Below are 15,346 nucleotides of genomic sequence, written 5' to 3' on the forward strand. Positions count from 1 at the left end.
TGTTCTGCACGTAACCGAGGTTTTCACGGACACGGAGACATTGAGTAAAGGTTGAATGCCAATTAAAAGTTTTCTCTGCTCTTCAGGTTGAAATGAGGGGTTACCTCAAAACTCTAAACTGGGTATTTAAACTCCAGCCCAAAAGAACTACTATAGGAAGACACAAAGACTCTGACCTCTGTCTACAGGTATTCAACTTTATTTCTTTCCAAGGTGTGTCCACTTAGTATGAGTTATTGATTTGACTTTTAATTATATTACCTGATGATTACCTGATGATGATCTGATAGTGGATATGACATTCTGACTCCTACTAGACACATCACTAGAAAGAACATTTTTTAAGTGTGTCTCATCTCATCTACTCAGAATAGTGGGGTGGATGAGTGTCATGCCACTATTGACTGGTGTGAAGCGGACAGCTGCTATGTTATTTGTGACTTAAACTCTGCCCACGGGACCTACGTCAATGACTGTCGGATACACAACGTCACTGTCCGCCTCTCTGCGGGAGACCAGCTTCACTTTGGCTACGGAGGACCAACCTATGAGCTCTCCATTGACAGAGAGAAATCAGTAAAAACTTTGATGTTTGAACAGATAAGAGAAATGACATTGTGTCTTTTTGTTTATACTATATGTTTCAGTAGCATTTTATATTACTGACTTAAGTTCAAGTTCATAAATCATCATAAATAAAACCTGCAATGTAGGCCTACAGATTCAAGTTTATATTAAACAATGATATAATAAATATCAATCAAATATTTATATAAAATACTTTTTTTTTGTCTCACTCCTAAACAGTTTCCTCTTCTGGCTGCCCAGTCTCCCATTCCCCAGGCCTGGGTACGAGCTCGGACCCCTTCTGTTTCACCTCACCCTCCCACCAGACCTCGCCCCATGAGCGCTGGGTCTAAACGGGGTCCAAATACACCTGATCGCAAAACTCAGTCTAGCAGACCAGGTAGCAGTTTTTTTTTTTTTTGTAAGTAAAAAATGAAGTGTTACCTTATTTTTTCATGATCCCAATTATGAACCAAAATAAAAATGTTGGTTTGAAAATATTAGATAATTATTATCTATTAGGTAATTATTAGTTAGTTAGTTTAGAGACTTTCTTAAATCAAGGTTATTATTATGCTTAACTATTTAAAAAAAAAGTTAATTGAAATAATGCTGAAATAAAATAAATGATAAATATTGGATGAAAAACATACAAACAAAAATGAGAAGATTTTGAATTAGAAGTTAAAGCATTAAAGGATTAGTTCACTTTTAAATAAATTTTTCCTGATAATTTACTCACCCTCATGTCATTCAAGATGTCCATGTCTTTCTTTCTTCAGTCGAAAAGAAATTAAAGTTTTTGATGAAAACATTCCAGGATTTTTCTCCTTATAGTAGACTTGAATGGGCACCAAACGATTGAAGGTCAAAATTAGGTTCACTGCAGCTTCAAATTGTTCTACACGATCTCAGATGAGAAATAAGGGTCTTATGTAGTGAAACCATCGCTCATTTTCTGAAAAAATTTGGAAAATTTGGAAATTATATAAGTTTTAAAGCACACGAGCTTGATTGACACTGCTAAGACACTCCTCCTGGCTCTGATTGGTTGTTTCTTACCGGGAGCGGTGCATTTCTGCAAATGGCAATAGGACCACTGGGAGGAGCCAGAGGAGCTTGATTTTTTTCACAGATTATCTGTCTCATATTCTACTGTCAGGACATAATGTCAGGTTTAACAAATATGTAAAAAATTTTTTTTACAAAAGTTACCTACAGCAGCTTTAACCTTAAATGCTCATCTTGAACTAGCTCTCTTCTTCTTCTCCTCTATTAGAATTCCAGCAGTGTAGATGCTGCTAAGTGTATTACTGCCCTCCACAGGTCAAAGTTTGAACAAATTTTTATATGCAATATGCTAGTTCAATAGTAGATAACAATTAGTTCAAACTTTTCACTAGATAAGACCCTTATTTCTCATTTGGGATCATGTAGAACAATTTGAAGCTGCAGTGAAACTAATTTTGACCTTCAATCATTTGGTGCCCATTTAAGTCTACCATAAGGAGAAAAATCCTGGAATGTTTTCATCAAAAACTTTAATTTCTTTTCGACTGAAGAAAGAAAGACATGGACATCTTGGATGACATGGGGGTGAGTAAATTATCAGGAAAAGTTTATTTTAAAGTGAACTAATCCTTTAAGATGACTAACTGGAAATAAATAAAAAATTAAAACTGAAGTAAAACTAAAACTGAAATAAAAATCAATCTAAATAGTAATATTAAAAACAAAAACTAATAAAAATGACAAAAGCACATAAAATGACTAAAAATTAAGTTAAAATTAAATTAAAATATAAAAATAAAAACTAATTCAAAATATTAATAAAAGTATAACTACTTCTTATATAACTACCACTAAAATAACACTGAACCAAACTGATGGGTAAGAGTTCAGGCAACAGTTTATTTCAAAATGAATGCATTTATTTTTTTTGCAGGAAGCTGGAGTGGTAACACAGGGAAAGGATGTTATCTAAGAAGTAAGACACAGCCTCACAATTCTCAAAGCATTAACTCCTTGCCACTGGAGGAGGTAAGCGTAACATCCTGTTAAAAAAACACTAGTGTTGCATGCTGGACCATCCATGCCATTGTTATGCTATCTCAAACAGTACTAAAAGGCTTAAGAAATGCACTGATAATGTTCTTTCTCAGGAAGAGAGGTTGCATCGGCTTGGAGAGGGACATCTTCGAGTGTCTGTGTGCTTTGAGGATGAGTCCCAAAGGAAGGATGATGTGATCGTGGCCCTGAAGGAGGAAGTGTCAGCTCTCAAGCTCCAGCTGTCTCAGAAGAAGCAGGGTGATCCAGATGTCACACACAGACTTCGCTGCCTGGAGAGTGACATCAAAGAGAAGAAAGATCAGATACAGCAGCTAAAGGAGCAGGTGTCTGCTTTGTTACATTGCACTTTACATTATTTACTGTTTTGTGACTGTTTTGTGTAACGGATAAAGCATCAGCCTCAGGAGCGGGGGAATGTGGCTTCAAGTCCCACCTGGATCATGCCTACCTTGAAGGAGTGTAAGAATAATTTATGAATATTAGCCTTCAAATCAACTAATTGCTAGCAGCATATTCAGTCATATACAAATACAGGATTAATTTTATGATACAAATAAAGTGCCTTTTTCTTGCTGTTTGAGTTACAATTTAATTAATATTGCAGTAAATTTACATTTGCTACATTTGTCTTAATCTGGGATTAAGACAAAACAAGAATGTGATTACAGAAAACATCTCATCTCCATCTCAAAAAAGAAACAGGAAATCTCTTATACATACTGCAATGACCCAGGTGGGACTTGAACTCAAAATCTCCAGTGCCATATGCTGAGTCTTACCCAGAAGGCCACTGGGCCCATGAGAAAGCATGCACTCTGTAGCTTAAATACCAATTATTGAATGTAATGTTTCAAGTTTCATTATGTATTTTGTGTTTTAAGATTAAGGCACATTTATTTGATGAAGCTATGTCTTCTCTCTAAAAATCCCATCAAAAATCTTTCACGTGCTATTTAATTATTAACTGCCATGCACTATTGTAAGATTCATCTCTTTAATGGATGTAGATGCTGGAACTTCAGAGATATTCTGGAGAGATGCTCGGACAGGCTGTTACAGAGAGAGACCAGAAGATCAGGAGTCTATCAGAACAGATGAATAAACTGAGAAATGAAAAAAATTCATCTACAGGTACTGTATGATGATGATATTATAGGGGTGACATGTGGATCATTCACTCTATTGTAATGTGAAAAGAATAATGATATATTGGTAATTTTTATGATATATGATATGATATATTATGATATTGTTATACTGTATATAATTTGTATGTGTAAAAATGCAATTTTAAGTACATACAATAGTATTATTTTTATACTGTCTTTGATATACACTACTGTTCAGTGCTGTTCTTTTGAACTTTCTACTAATCAAAGAATCCTGAAAAAATTTATCACTTTTCCACAAAAATTATTAATCAGCACAATGGTTTTCAACATTAATGATAATAAGAACATTTTCTTGAGCACCAACTCAGCATATTTGAAACATTTCTGAAAGTTTATGTGTCACTGAAGACTGGAGTAATGATGCTGAAAATTCAGCTTTGTCATGACAGGAATAAATTAAAATAATAATAATAATAATAAAAACCAGTTCATTTAAATTAAAATAATATTTTGTAATTTTACTGTATTTTTGATTGGATAAAAGACTTTCAAAAATATATAAAATTCTTCTGATTTATGTTATATTGTTGTAGTGAAATGATCAATAACATATTTGTTGTGTAAAGGCACCATCCTGTTCGATCTGAGCAGTTAGTCACTCTTTGTTTTATTTCAATTTTTGACTCAGCATTGATTAGCAGTTTGCAGAGAGATGTGTCTGCTCGAGATAAACAGGCTCTTAAACTAGCAACTGAGGTGGACAAGCTCAGAAGAGATGTGAGAGACAAAGAAGCCAAGCTCACAAGCATGATGGACAAGGTTCCTGCATCAGCACTTATGTTTTAATGATGCTGTTTTGATGGTTTACATTTTTTTTTTATATAAATAACAATTTCTCTTGTTTGGTGCTATTTTAAAAGTTGAAAGACACCCAGAAGCATCAGAATGAGCTACTTGCCAGGCAGCGTGAGGCAGAATCCCTCAAGAAAGTGAGTTTTTGGTTTCACTTACACCTAGTCCTGAACTCCACATAGTGAGATTAGTGACTTTTCAGACCGTTTTTTAAAAATTCTGCTAGCAATAAATCTAGCAACTCTTTTGGATTGCTAGTTAACATGTAGTCAGTCACTATATCATACATGTTCTGTTGTCTGACAGAAAATTGTGTAAATGAGAACAGCTTTATTGGATATACGGCTATATATTAAAATTACAGTATGTAAGCATGGCTTAGGAGAGGAAACGGATGTAAACTGCCGATAGTTGGCACATTACATCATCTAGTGACATTTAATGACTTTTTGAGCAGACTTTGGCTACTTTCCATTGAAAATAGTTGGCAAGACTGCTCCAGAGGCTGATGTCTTAACCATTAGACCACTGGGCCAGGTAATGCCAGCCTATGAAATCTGATGCCATGTAGTCTGTGTTCATGTGTGATGTGCACTGTAGGAACAGGCTTCTCTGCTGGCAGAGATAGACAGACTGAAGCAGCTTCATGAGGAGACGCAGCAGAGGGAACAAAGAGTATTAGCAGAACTCAAACAAACACAGTCAAGGGTAAGTGAACTCAGGACAGGAACAGCAGTCTGGTAAGGCGACTCTGATGTCTATTACAATAACTTATCTGAAATTTCTTCAAAGTTTGATAGTTTTCGCGACCAGATCGTCAAGACTGTACGTGTTTCTGACAAAGAATCAGACCAAAAGGTAAGAATAAAAATATTTTAAGCTAATCAGAAGCCAAATTTCTATCCAAAGAATTTTTTTTTATTAAAAAATTATTAGCGCATCATGGAAATGCTAATTATTATCGATACATTTTTGCAAATGTCAACAAAATATTTTTTTTAACTTAAATAAATTCTATGGCATAAATTCTATGTTGATGCTTCAAATGTCATGGTTTGGAAACACTTTTTAATGTGGTGTCACATGACAGTACACTCTTACAAAAAGAAGTTTATTCAAGTGTGCTATAACCTCTTTAAAACTAATCATAAGAAAGTATACTTTCAGTCTACTTTTTATGTACTTCTCAGAAATATACTTAAAAATACCCTTAAATATACTTGACTCATACTGACAGAAAAGTGTAGTGTACTTCAAAATGTACTTCGTAAAACTATAAAATGTGATACAAGAATTTAACTAGCAAACTATGAGTTCACTTGTGGTATAGTTGCAGTACAAACGAAAAAATGTAGTTGTTAATTAGTTATGTACTCAAAGTTTACTACTGTTACACTTAAAGCAAAAAGCACTTTTTTATACACTAAAATGTGGGCCAATTTAGTCCCAAGTAGTATTGAAATAGTACACTTACAAGTATACTACTTGTATACTGATATTAGTATACTTACTACATGAAGTATACTTAAAATATACTTGAACTTTACTTAAGCACACTTAATAAAATAAACTTATATAAATAGTATACTTATTTTTTGTAAGGGTAGAAATGAAATAGAAGTACATCCAATACAACATCCAGGATATAATTGAGTCAAGTCACCTTTATTTTTAGAGCGCTTTATACAATACTGATTGCTTTAAATGCAGCTTTACAGTGAACAACGGGAAAATAAAGATTCAGTGATGCAAATATAATTCAATTCGACTGTAAAACAGCTCTAAAAAGAAAAAAAGTGTAGGATATAGTCAAGTAGACCATTTTTTTGTGGTGCTTTTTTGAGCTTGACAACTTCAGTCCATATTCTCTGTCATTATGTTGAAAAGGGTGACCAGGATTTTGTGTTCCACGGAAGAAAGTCATGCAGATTTGGACAGTCATGAGGGTGTGATGTTGTTGGATGAACTTGTTTATGTTTGATTGCCGATTTTGGAGGTGTTGGACTGTTTATCAGAGCTAATGGAACAGATGGAGATGTACAAAACCAAAGTGCATGACTTTAAAACGAAATTCAAAGAGGAAGCTCACACGCAGAAGAAAATGTTGGATGAGACCCAGAAATTTCGAGCCAGACTGCAAGAGTGTCAGGTATTAGGTGGAAACATTGATTATGCCATGTAATGTTGTATGTTTGTGTTATAGCAATGCATATCATGTTGCACAGATATATAATATCTCTTTGCGTTTGAATATATAGAGTCTAGTACAAAATGCATGCATTGCGGACACAGTGCAGATGGAAATATCTAGGCTGCAGGATATGAATTTGAGTCCTGCTCTCAGCTGGGTTCAGGAGCATTCGCTGATTATACTGAAGCTCTTGCACACAGTACTGCAAAATGCTGCTCAGATGTTACAGGCATCAGGGGTTGATGTCTCAATGAAGACTGGAGGTAAGACACAGAAAGTTTAGCAGAACTGGGTTTGACAAACTAAGTGATGTTGAATTCACTATATATTATTACAAAATGTTAAAACTTTATTGAATTTTGATGCATTTTACAGAAAAGTAATCTGAATTATTGTTGTCATTTGTTTTGTCTAGGAGTATCAGGTGCCTTACAGATTTTATGCCAGGACCACAAGGACATCCAATCAGAGCTCACAAATCTAAAGGTATTGCAGCAAAATCAGTTAAATAATCGGAAAATGAGCAATTTCATAATTTTTAAGAAACATGACTGTCTTTCTTTCCTGTACTGAAGTCTGAGATGCAGAAGCTTCAGAAGACAGAGATGCAGAGCAGAGATCTTCAAAGTGGTCTAGAGTTCATGCAAAAGCAGTTTGAGTTGGAGAAACTTCAGGTGCTGCTGCCTTTCTCAAAAACACCAAAATGTGGTCTCTGAGGCACAGACCTCTTGAGGAATTGTCTCAATTAGATTGTCATTTAGCTTTTTCAGTTCTCAAACTCATCCCAGTTCCAATGGAAATTCATATATTATTGAAAGTGTTTCAGAGAATTGACTCCAAGCTAATGGACTAGATTAATTTAATGAATTGAATTTACTATTAAATTTAGTTTCACTGAAGTTTCTCCTGACCTTTGACCTTTTAATAAAGCAGGCAGCTGAGGGACAGAGAGAGATGAAAAACACACTATTGCAACAGTTGGAAGAGGTCAAGGCTGATCTACAGTTAGTGAGACAAACTGAGGTGAGTTAAAAATAAGAATTGAATTTATTCCCTAAAATGAAATAACACTGACCTCAACTCTCAACATGTGCTGCACCTCTGTATTTGATCTGGTTTCTGAGACTCTAGTTTCCCAAGTATTTACCCATATGTGTTAGTTCCCAGCATATAGCCATATTGGATATTTGCTTCTCCTCTTGACATAAATTGAAACCCATTTCCACCACATAAAAAATAATTTCACCTTTATTTCATTTATAATTATGATTTTTTTTAAATCTCATTTAGACTTTTTAATGTCATAATTATAACTTTCATAATAATTTGGGTATTTCTTCCAGCACATGACCATATTGGTTATTTAATTTTAACTCATAATTAATACTTAAAAAGTTGAAATTATGAGATATTAAGTCATAATTAGAAGATAAAAATCAATTGTCAATTATATTTTGTTAATTATGTCAATTATGACATAAAACATTGAAATTATGAGTTAAAAAGGTCATAATTATTACTTTAAAAAGTCATAATTATAAAATTGCCTTTGATGTCATAGGTATGACTTTTTGTCATAATTCAGACTTTTATTGTGACTTAGTATGTCATAATTTTGACTTTTTATCTCATAATTATGATTTACCAAAGCGTTTTTTATGCCTCACATGGGACGATGAGGATTAAGAGAGAAAGCATTTTCGGTAAATTTAAAGATTTAAATTTCAGATTTACTTTTTTCTTATATGATGGAAATGGGCTTTCATATGACATAGAACCACACTGATAAAAAAAGTAACATGACTATTACTTTATTTCCTTCCAAGAGTTCCTTGCACAGGGAGATAGAGACACGCAAGGCTGAGTGGCAAACCAAGATGGAAGAAGCCAAGATACGAGAGGCAGAGTTGAAAGAAACACTACGTGAATTACATCTCAAAGAGGGGGAGAGGAATGAGAAGATGAAGCAGTGTGAGGAGAGAGAGGCGAAGGCCCTGCAGAGAGGAGCTCAAGAGGAGAGAGAGAAACACAGGGTCGAGGTAGAGGAGTACAGGGAGCAGGTGCGACAGCACGCATACACCATTGTTGCAATGGAAACACAAATAAACAAAGCCCAGCAGAGTGAGGAAAGATGGAGAGAGATGGAGGAGGAGAGAGACTCACTGAAGGACCAACTCAAAGGTGAGCACAGCCTGTTATTCATAAACACGTCCAAAAATATTCATAATTTAATTGAAACTCAATTAAAATAAATAAATAAATAAATAACAAACAAATAAACATTGTGATCACCAGTATCACTATTTAAAATAAGCAAATTTGTGGCATTTGGACTGTTTGCCTTAGCTCAAGCTCACAGAAACACATTTGTTTTACATTGTTTTAATATGCTGCAATTTTATGTGTTACACATTGAGGGGAGCTACTTAAAAGCCTTAGGTTCCTAATTAGAACTAATTTGTGCAACAGATTTCATGTGTCCTACATGTGTTCTGTGTTCATTATCATGTTTACCTTTGTTGTACTTGTTCCACAGAGGCGCTCGATAGACTGGAGGGCTTTGAAAGCAACATCAAATCTTACACATCAGAAAAACAGGAAAATGAGGAACTGGAATCAAACCATAACATCCCTCCGGTATAATAGAGCTCCCATGAATGCCATCATTGCATTACCTATCATCCAAAATCTATGTTGTATATTATTATTCTAAGTATTTAGACATTTGGCCTGCCCCGAAACCAGTTGCAACAGCTCTGCGTATGTAAGATTGTAGCTTTAGCCATTTATATATTGCACATTACTTTGTAAACCAATTTCCTTACTCTGTCGTCACATTCACTGTGAGCAGGATAATATCCATACAGTGTGCTCTTGTTAATGCATAATGCATGAAGTTAATTATTTATTCATGCATTATTTATGAAACTCTTGCTCAATAACTAATTACAGAGTCCATGTCTCTCTCTTTAAATCATCTCATAGACCAGGCACTGTTAAATTGTAGAAGCAAATATGTCTCTTTTTCTACCTCCTTCCATTTTTACTATCCGGTTACAGTCAAAATCCTAAAATCTTCTAAATAAATTATAATAATAACCACAGACAATGTATACATAATTTGTTGTTATTATTATTATTTATTCATAAAATATAGTTTATTTTTTTAATGGAAGTCTTATTATTTTCATTAAAGTCATCATGAAATGAAAATCGACAATTCCTATTTTTTTTTTTCTTTTTTTTGTGGAATATTGCAGTAATTATTATAAATGATTTATACGTGCAAATCCTTTTTTTAATTCATGTGCCCTCGCATTCTTTAATCAATATAACTTCCCCTCCCTCTTGCAACAACATGTCTTCTCTGATGATGTGTTTACTAGCGCGAGGGCGGGACAACCTGTCACTCACATGACATCACAGCAATAGCAAACCACAGCGATCCAATCAAATCCCGATGGACAAAATTAAGTCCCGCCCTACATTTTTTTCTTGTTTGAGAAGCCGTTTCACCCGGATGCACGTCACAATAGGGAAGAAAAGACTGTTGCACGCGCTTCATGCCGACTTTAAACAATCTATACTGTACTCTATTCTCTTACTCAATCTACTCATATTCTTGTATGTGAGAAATCAATCATGCAGTGTCTAATTTGTCCTGCAGGGCATCTCTGGTCTCATCCCAACAGGAAGTCGTCAGTCAGAATGAGATCATCAATGCCTTAAGTCGTGACCTGGCCCAGGCTCATGCTCGGCTCTCTGACATGACAGGTTCCGCAAATGCGAGTACAACTGCATTCTCTGTGTGTATTAGTGTTTGCGTTTCTGACCGAGTGTTTGTCTGTGCAGGACAACTAAGTGAACAGCAGAAGTTGGAGTTGGAGAGTCATAAAGCTTTAGTTGTAGACCAGAAGATCCAACTGAGCATGCTCACACAGAAGCTTACCATGATGTCCCAACTAGTGGAACAGAAAGATGAAGAAACAAAGAAACTGGGAGAAAAACTGAGGTACGACCAAAAAATTACACATATAATGGCCTCAAACTTATCTTTGCATTATAAAACAAAAAAATATCCAAGTAATGTCTGCTAAATCAATCCACAACATGTGAATGTGTTTCTGAGTAGATGTTGTTCTATTTTTATTAGACAAACTGAGGAAGACCTGAAAAGTAAAGCAGCAGCATATAGAGAGATGGAGAACACAAGCCTTGTTCCACTTCAAATCTCAAGAAATACTAGAGTGAGATCAGCAACAAACTGGACAAACATTACAAAAATGAAACGATCTATACTTTAGACATGTTTTATGGAAAATCGAGACAAATGAAGATAAAGAAGATATGCTCTGCATAAAATATGCTTTGTTTGAAAATGATTGAATAATACACTAATAACACTGAAACATAATGGCTGAATGAGTCTCATAGAAGCACAGAATATGCCTGATATTAGCCTAAAAACACATCCGGATATATTCAAAAGTTTGAGGTCAGTAAGATTATTTTTAAAAAGAAATTAATGCTTTTATTCAACAAGGATGCATTAAATTGATCAAAAGTGACAGTAAAGACATCTGTAATGTTACAAAAATGTTCTATTTTAATTTTGTGACACTGAAGACTGGAGTAGTGGCTGATGAAAATTCAGATTTGCCATCAGAGGAATAAATATAGATATATTAAAATCTATTAAAATCTATTAAAATAGAGAACAGTTATTTTAAATGGTAATAATATTTCTCAATATTCCCTTTTTTTTAAATTTTTAATTAGCAAAATCTTACCGACCCCAAACTTGGAATGACCGATAATAAAAAAAAAAGAAAAAAAGAAAAAAAAAAGGCAACAAAGAGAAAAAGGGGTCATAAATGGACACTTTGCTAACTGTTATATGGATGTTGTTTTCTCAGGATGTGGCACTCATGACAGCTCCTAATGATGTCATCAATCAGGGGTCAAAACATAAAGGTCATCGCCGTGAGGAAGCGATACTTCAACAGCAGGAAGGTTTGCGTGACATGAGGGAGCGAATCAGAGCTCTAGAACAGAAGTGGCCTAGCAGTAAGTCTTACAATCCCTTTTAACTAATGATCAGACCTTTGGATGTGGCGATCCTGATCTGATCTAATTTCAGGCCAACATTAACCTGCATTATCAATTTTCTTCTGTGCGGTTTACAGAGCGTCTGACCCAGCAGGGGGAGCCAGAGAAGCAGGGTTGGATGAAGGCTCAGAGGCTTCAGAGATCTGCAGCTCAGAGAGGATCCATCAGTTCTGTGGTAGTAGTTTCACTGATTTCAGTACTGAATCCAGATCAGTCATGGAAAGTAAAGCAAGAATACTTATAAGATAGTATTCAAGAAATATTTAAGATTCTGCACCATTTGTAGGTCATTAATTAAATAAACAAATTTGTGGCACTGACCATGTGAATCATTTTGAACAAAACATCAAATGTTCTTGATTCCATTGAAGCGCAAGATGCTTTTTGGATCATTCTCAAATCATGCTGGAGAACATAATCATCAGGTTTTAACCAAACTTGTGGAGTTCATGTACTTCAAGTGCTGCTGTCATTAAAGCAGAAGAGGGACAAATTCTAACATTCTGACTCTGCCATTCATGTTCATTTTGTGTTTTGATTGTTTAAGTGTGCTTATTTACATGCAGAGTGGTTTTGCATTCCCCGAAGCTCTGACTGAGGCTGCACGAGAGCGTACAGCCAGACTGGACATGTCCGATGCTCTGGAGCTCAGTGAGAAAACGGTGAGTGGCACACGGCATGTACAAATTCAAACTAAATTGTGGGAAAAGCTCATCTGTGGCCCTGAGATAGTGCTCTATTTTGAGTTTGTTTTAGTGAATCATTAATGAATCATTATTTATCATCTTTCGTTTAGTACCTGGAGCTAGTGCAAGTGCTGCGTGAGGCTCTGGAGCTCAGTGATGGTGACCTGTCAGGGTGTGCTAGTTTAAAGCACCTACCTCCTGATGAGAGACAGCACATAGTCTCTATGAGACAAACAGACCTGGAGTTTGTGAAAACCCACTTTGAACTACAGAACAGCCAGAGCCAACAGCAACAACTACTGCTGCAGGAGAACCAGAGAGAGATACACACACTCAGGTGCAAACAACAGAAAAACACACACTCATGACAAATCATTATCTCTTTCTCAGTATATTTTCAATACATTTAAAAAAAAACGTTTGATGTCAAAATAAAATAAATGTATCATGGTTTTTGTAAAATTATTAAGCAGCACAACTTGTTTTTATTTATTATTGATGATAGTAAATGTCTTTTTGGCCACCAAATCATCATATTATATGGATGTGACTGGAGTAATGGCTTTATATTATATTATATTAAAAACTGAAAATTAAAGTTTATTTTTTGCATTTGTTTTGTCTGTCTGTGCTGTCTTTCTCTCAGAGAGAGACAAGTGCTGGGGTCCCAGACACAGGCTGAGCTTGAGAGTGTGAAGGCAGAACTGGAGGCTCAAAGACAAGAGACAGAGCAGCTTCACCAGGCTCTACAGGAAAGCATCAACCAGCTGCAGAGAAACCAGCAGGAATGCAGTGTAACCAACAGAAATAATAGGGTATCATACATACAAGCTCACATAGAAAGTAAGAAAGTCTGAAAAAATAAAACAGCACGTCAAAAAGTTGCTCTTGACCAAACTTACAATATAGCTTGCTGTTGATTACCACAGAAAACAATTCAGATTTTTCCCTAAGTTTGTAAAAACAAACATCCAACAAATTAGAAAGTTAGCAAGTTAGAAAGTCTGTGGTACCCTGATGCTTTTACTTATAATTTAATTGGTTTATTTACTCACTGCTGGATGCCTATTTTAATAGGCATTTTCAGCATTTCAGACACACCATCTCTCTCCTGTCTCTATGTAGAGAGCCACCTTTAAGTGGCTTCATAGTTCACCCAAGTGCCGTCTATAATAAATGCTTTCTCTACAGGGCCTTAGTGCAGAGAGAACGGGCAGAAGGAGTGGAAGAGTGGGCCATCACAACTGTATACCAAATGAAAGCTATGAAAAGGTACACTAAATGGCAACAGTGGATTAGTTTTGAATCAGTGACTTGATAAGTGGAGTGTGTGTTTGTGTGTGTGTGTGTTTGATCTTCAGAACATATGTATGGTCTAAATCCATGCTGTCTACCACAGGCTGCCTGGGGTTTTACAAAGAAACTCCACACTGTGCAATTAATAGATTTTTAGCAGCACCAACAAATTTGTTCTTTCCTGAGCTCATAAAGCATGAATCTGTGCCTGTTTGCTTCATGTTAGACCTATTAAAAATGCAGACAAAATACAAGAATGCATCTATTTGATACTTTCGTCTGCCACAATAATGTAATGTCTTTGAATTATCTTCATTTGGGGGCATTTCTTAGCAAATATTTACATACTATATTTATACCATATAGGGGCCCTCAGGGGAGATCATTATGGATCCTACAGTCCCCCTTTTTCCCTAATATATATCAGGCATATTGTGTAATTATTTTATTAAAATGCAATCGTTATTTGACAGCCCTAGATTTTACTGTATGTGTTCACAGGCCCCAGCAGTGAAGAAACGGATCTCACAGATGAAGCTGAAAAAGAGAGAGAGTGAGGTGAATAATCTGAATAAAGAAATGGGACAGAAACAGCAGATCTGTTCAGTGGTCTCTGATTTGGCCAACCCTCTGCAAGCCTCAGAGAGCTCCCAAATCCCCCTGCTCACTGAGGCCCATTAACATGGACACAACTTAAGACCACTCATAATTATGCAACTGTGCATTATTCACACTTGGGTACAGGGATCAAAAAATGTTAATATTAAAGGATGTTATAATATTTCTTAATTGTGTCATTTTATTATTATATATGTGTTTATACAACAGAGTGATACAGTCAGTCTGTGCATTAGTGGTAGGGGGATTTCAGTGATTCTTTCTTCAGGTTACATCTTTTCACCAGTAGGTGGCGACTGTTTATGAGTGAGTCATTTAAATCATTCATTCAACCGATTTGTGACAAAGGCTGCATCCCAAATCGCATGCTCTCTTGAGTAGGTGTTTATTTTGAATAAGTAATTACTCCACAACCACTAAAAAAGTATGTTCTATATAGTGTGAAATATATAGTATGAATATAATCTGGACATACAAAAACAGACATGGTCTAAAATGTTAAATCACTTAATATTAACTTATTGTCTACAAACACATAGCCTACGGACAAGCAGATTTTTTTTTTTTCTTTTTTTTTTTTCTTCAAACTGTTTCCATTCCAGTATATTTTCCTGTATCTGTTAATCACTGCATAAAGACCAAACAGTGCAAATTCTCAGCTGGTTTGCACCCACTTCCAGATTCCAGTGTAACACACGTGTCAGTTTCATTAAAAAAAAAAAAATTAATCAATATATTTATACTTGCATCACTTTTCATCTATCATCATTTTTAGCACTTAAAACTGTGTTTGGCATTAAATCAGTAATTTCACCAGAAATGTGGTATTTCCAATGAGTAAATGT

At 35.3% G+C, this 15,346-nt stretch overlaps 1 protein-coding gene across 1 annotated transcript; it reads left to right on the top strand.

Moving 5' to 3' along the window:
* The first annotated feature begins 86 nt into the window (after positions 1-86).
* On the top strand, positions 87-14,672 carry fhad1 (forkhead-associated (FHA) phosphopeptide binding domain 1). Its single transcript, XM_048210436.1, has 28 exons — positions 87-188; positions 370-576; positions 808-967; positions 2,513-2,607; positions 2,730-2,960; positions 3,645-3,768; positions 4,438-4,568; positions 4,670-4,738; positions 5,202-5,309; positions 5,394-5,459; positions 6,598-6,750; positions 6,860-7,055; positions 7,208-7,278; positions 7,368-7,466; positions 7,723-7,815; positions 8,619-8,973; positions 9,329-9,429; positions 9,507-9,556; positions 10,460-10,566; positions 10,645-10,804; positions 10,946-11,039; positions 11,709-11,859; positions 11,979-12,076; positions 12,468-12,563; positions 12,698-12,924; positions 13,234-13,402; positions 13,779-13,859; positions 14,385-14,672. Exons 1-28 carry the CDS (start codon positions 93-95, stop codon positions 14,562-14,564), a joined length of 3,768 nt encoding a protein of 1,255 aa, XP_048066393.1. The 5' UTR covers positions 87-92; the 3' UTR covers positions 14,565-14,672.
* The last annotated feature ends 674 nt before the right edge of the window (positions 14,673-15,346 follow it).

Source organism: Megalobrama amblycephala, linkage group LG12, assembly GCF_018812025.1.
Source record: "Megalobrama amblycephala isolate DHTTF-2021 linkage group LG12, ASM1881202v1, whole genome shotgun sequence".
NCBI classification, from domain to species: domain Eukaryota; kingdom Metazoa; phylum Chordata; class Actinopteri; order Cypriniformes; family Xenocyprididae; genus Megalobrama; species Megalobrama amblycephala.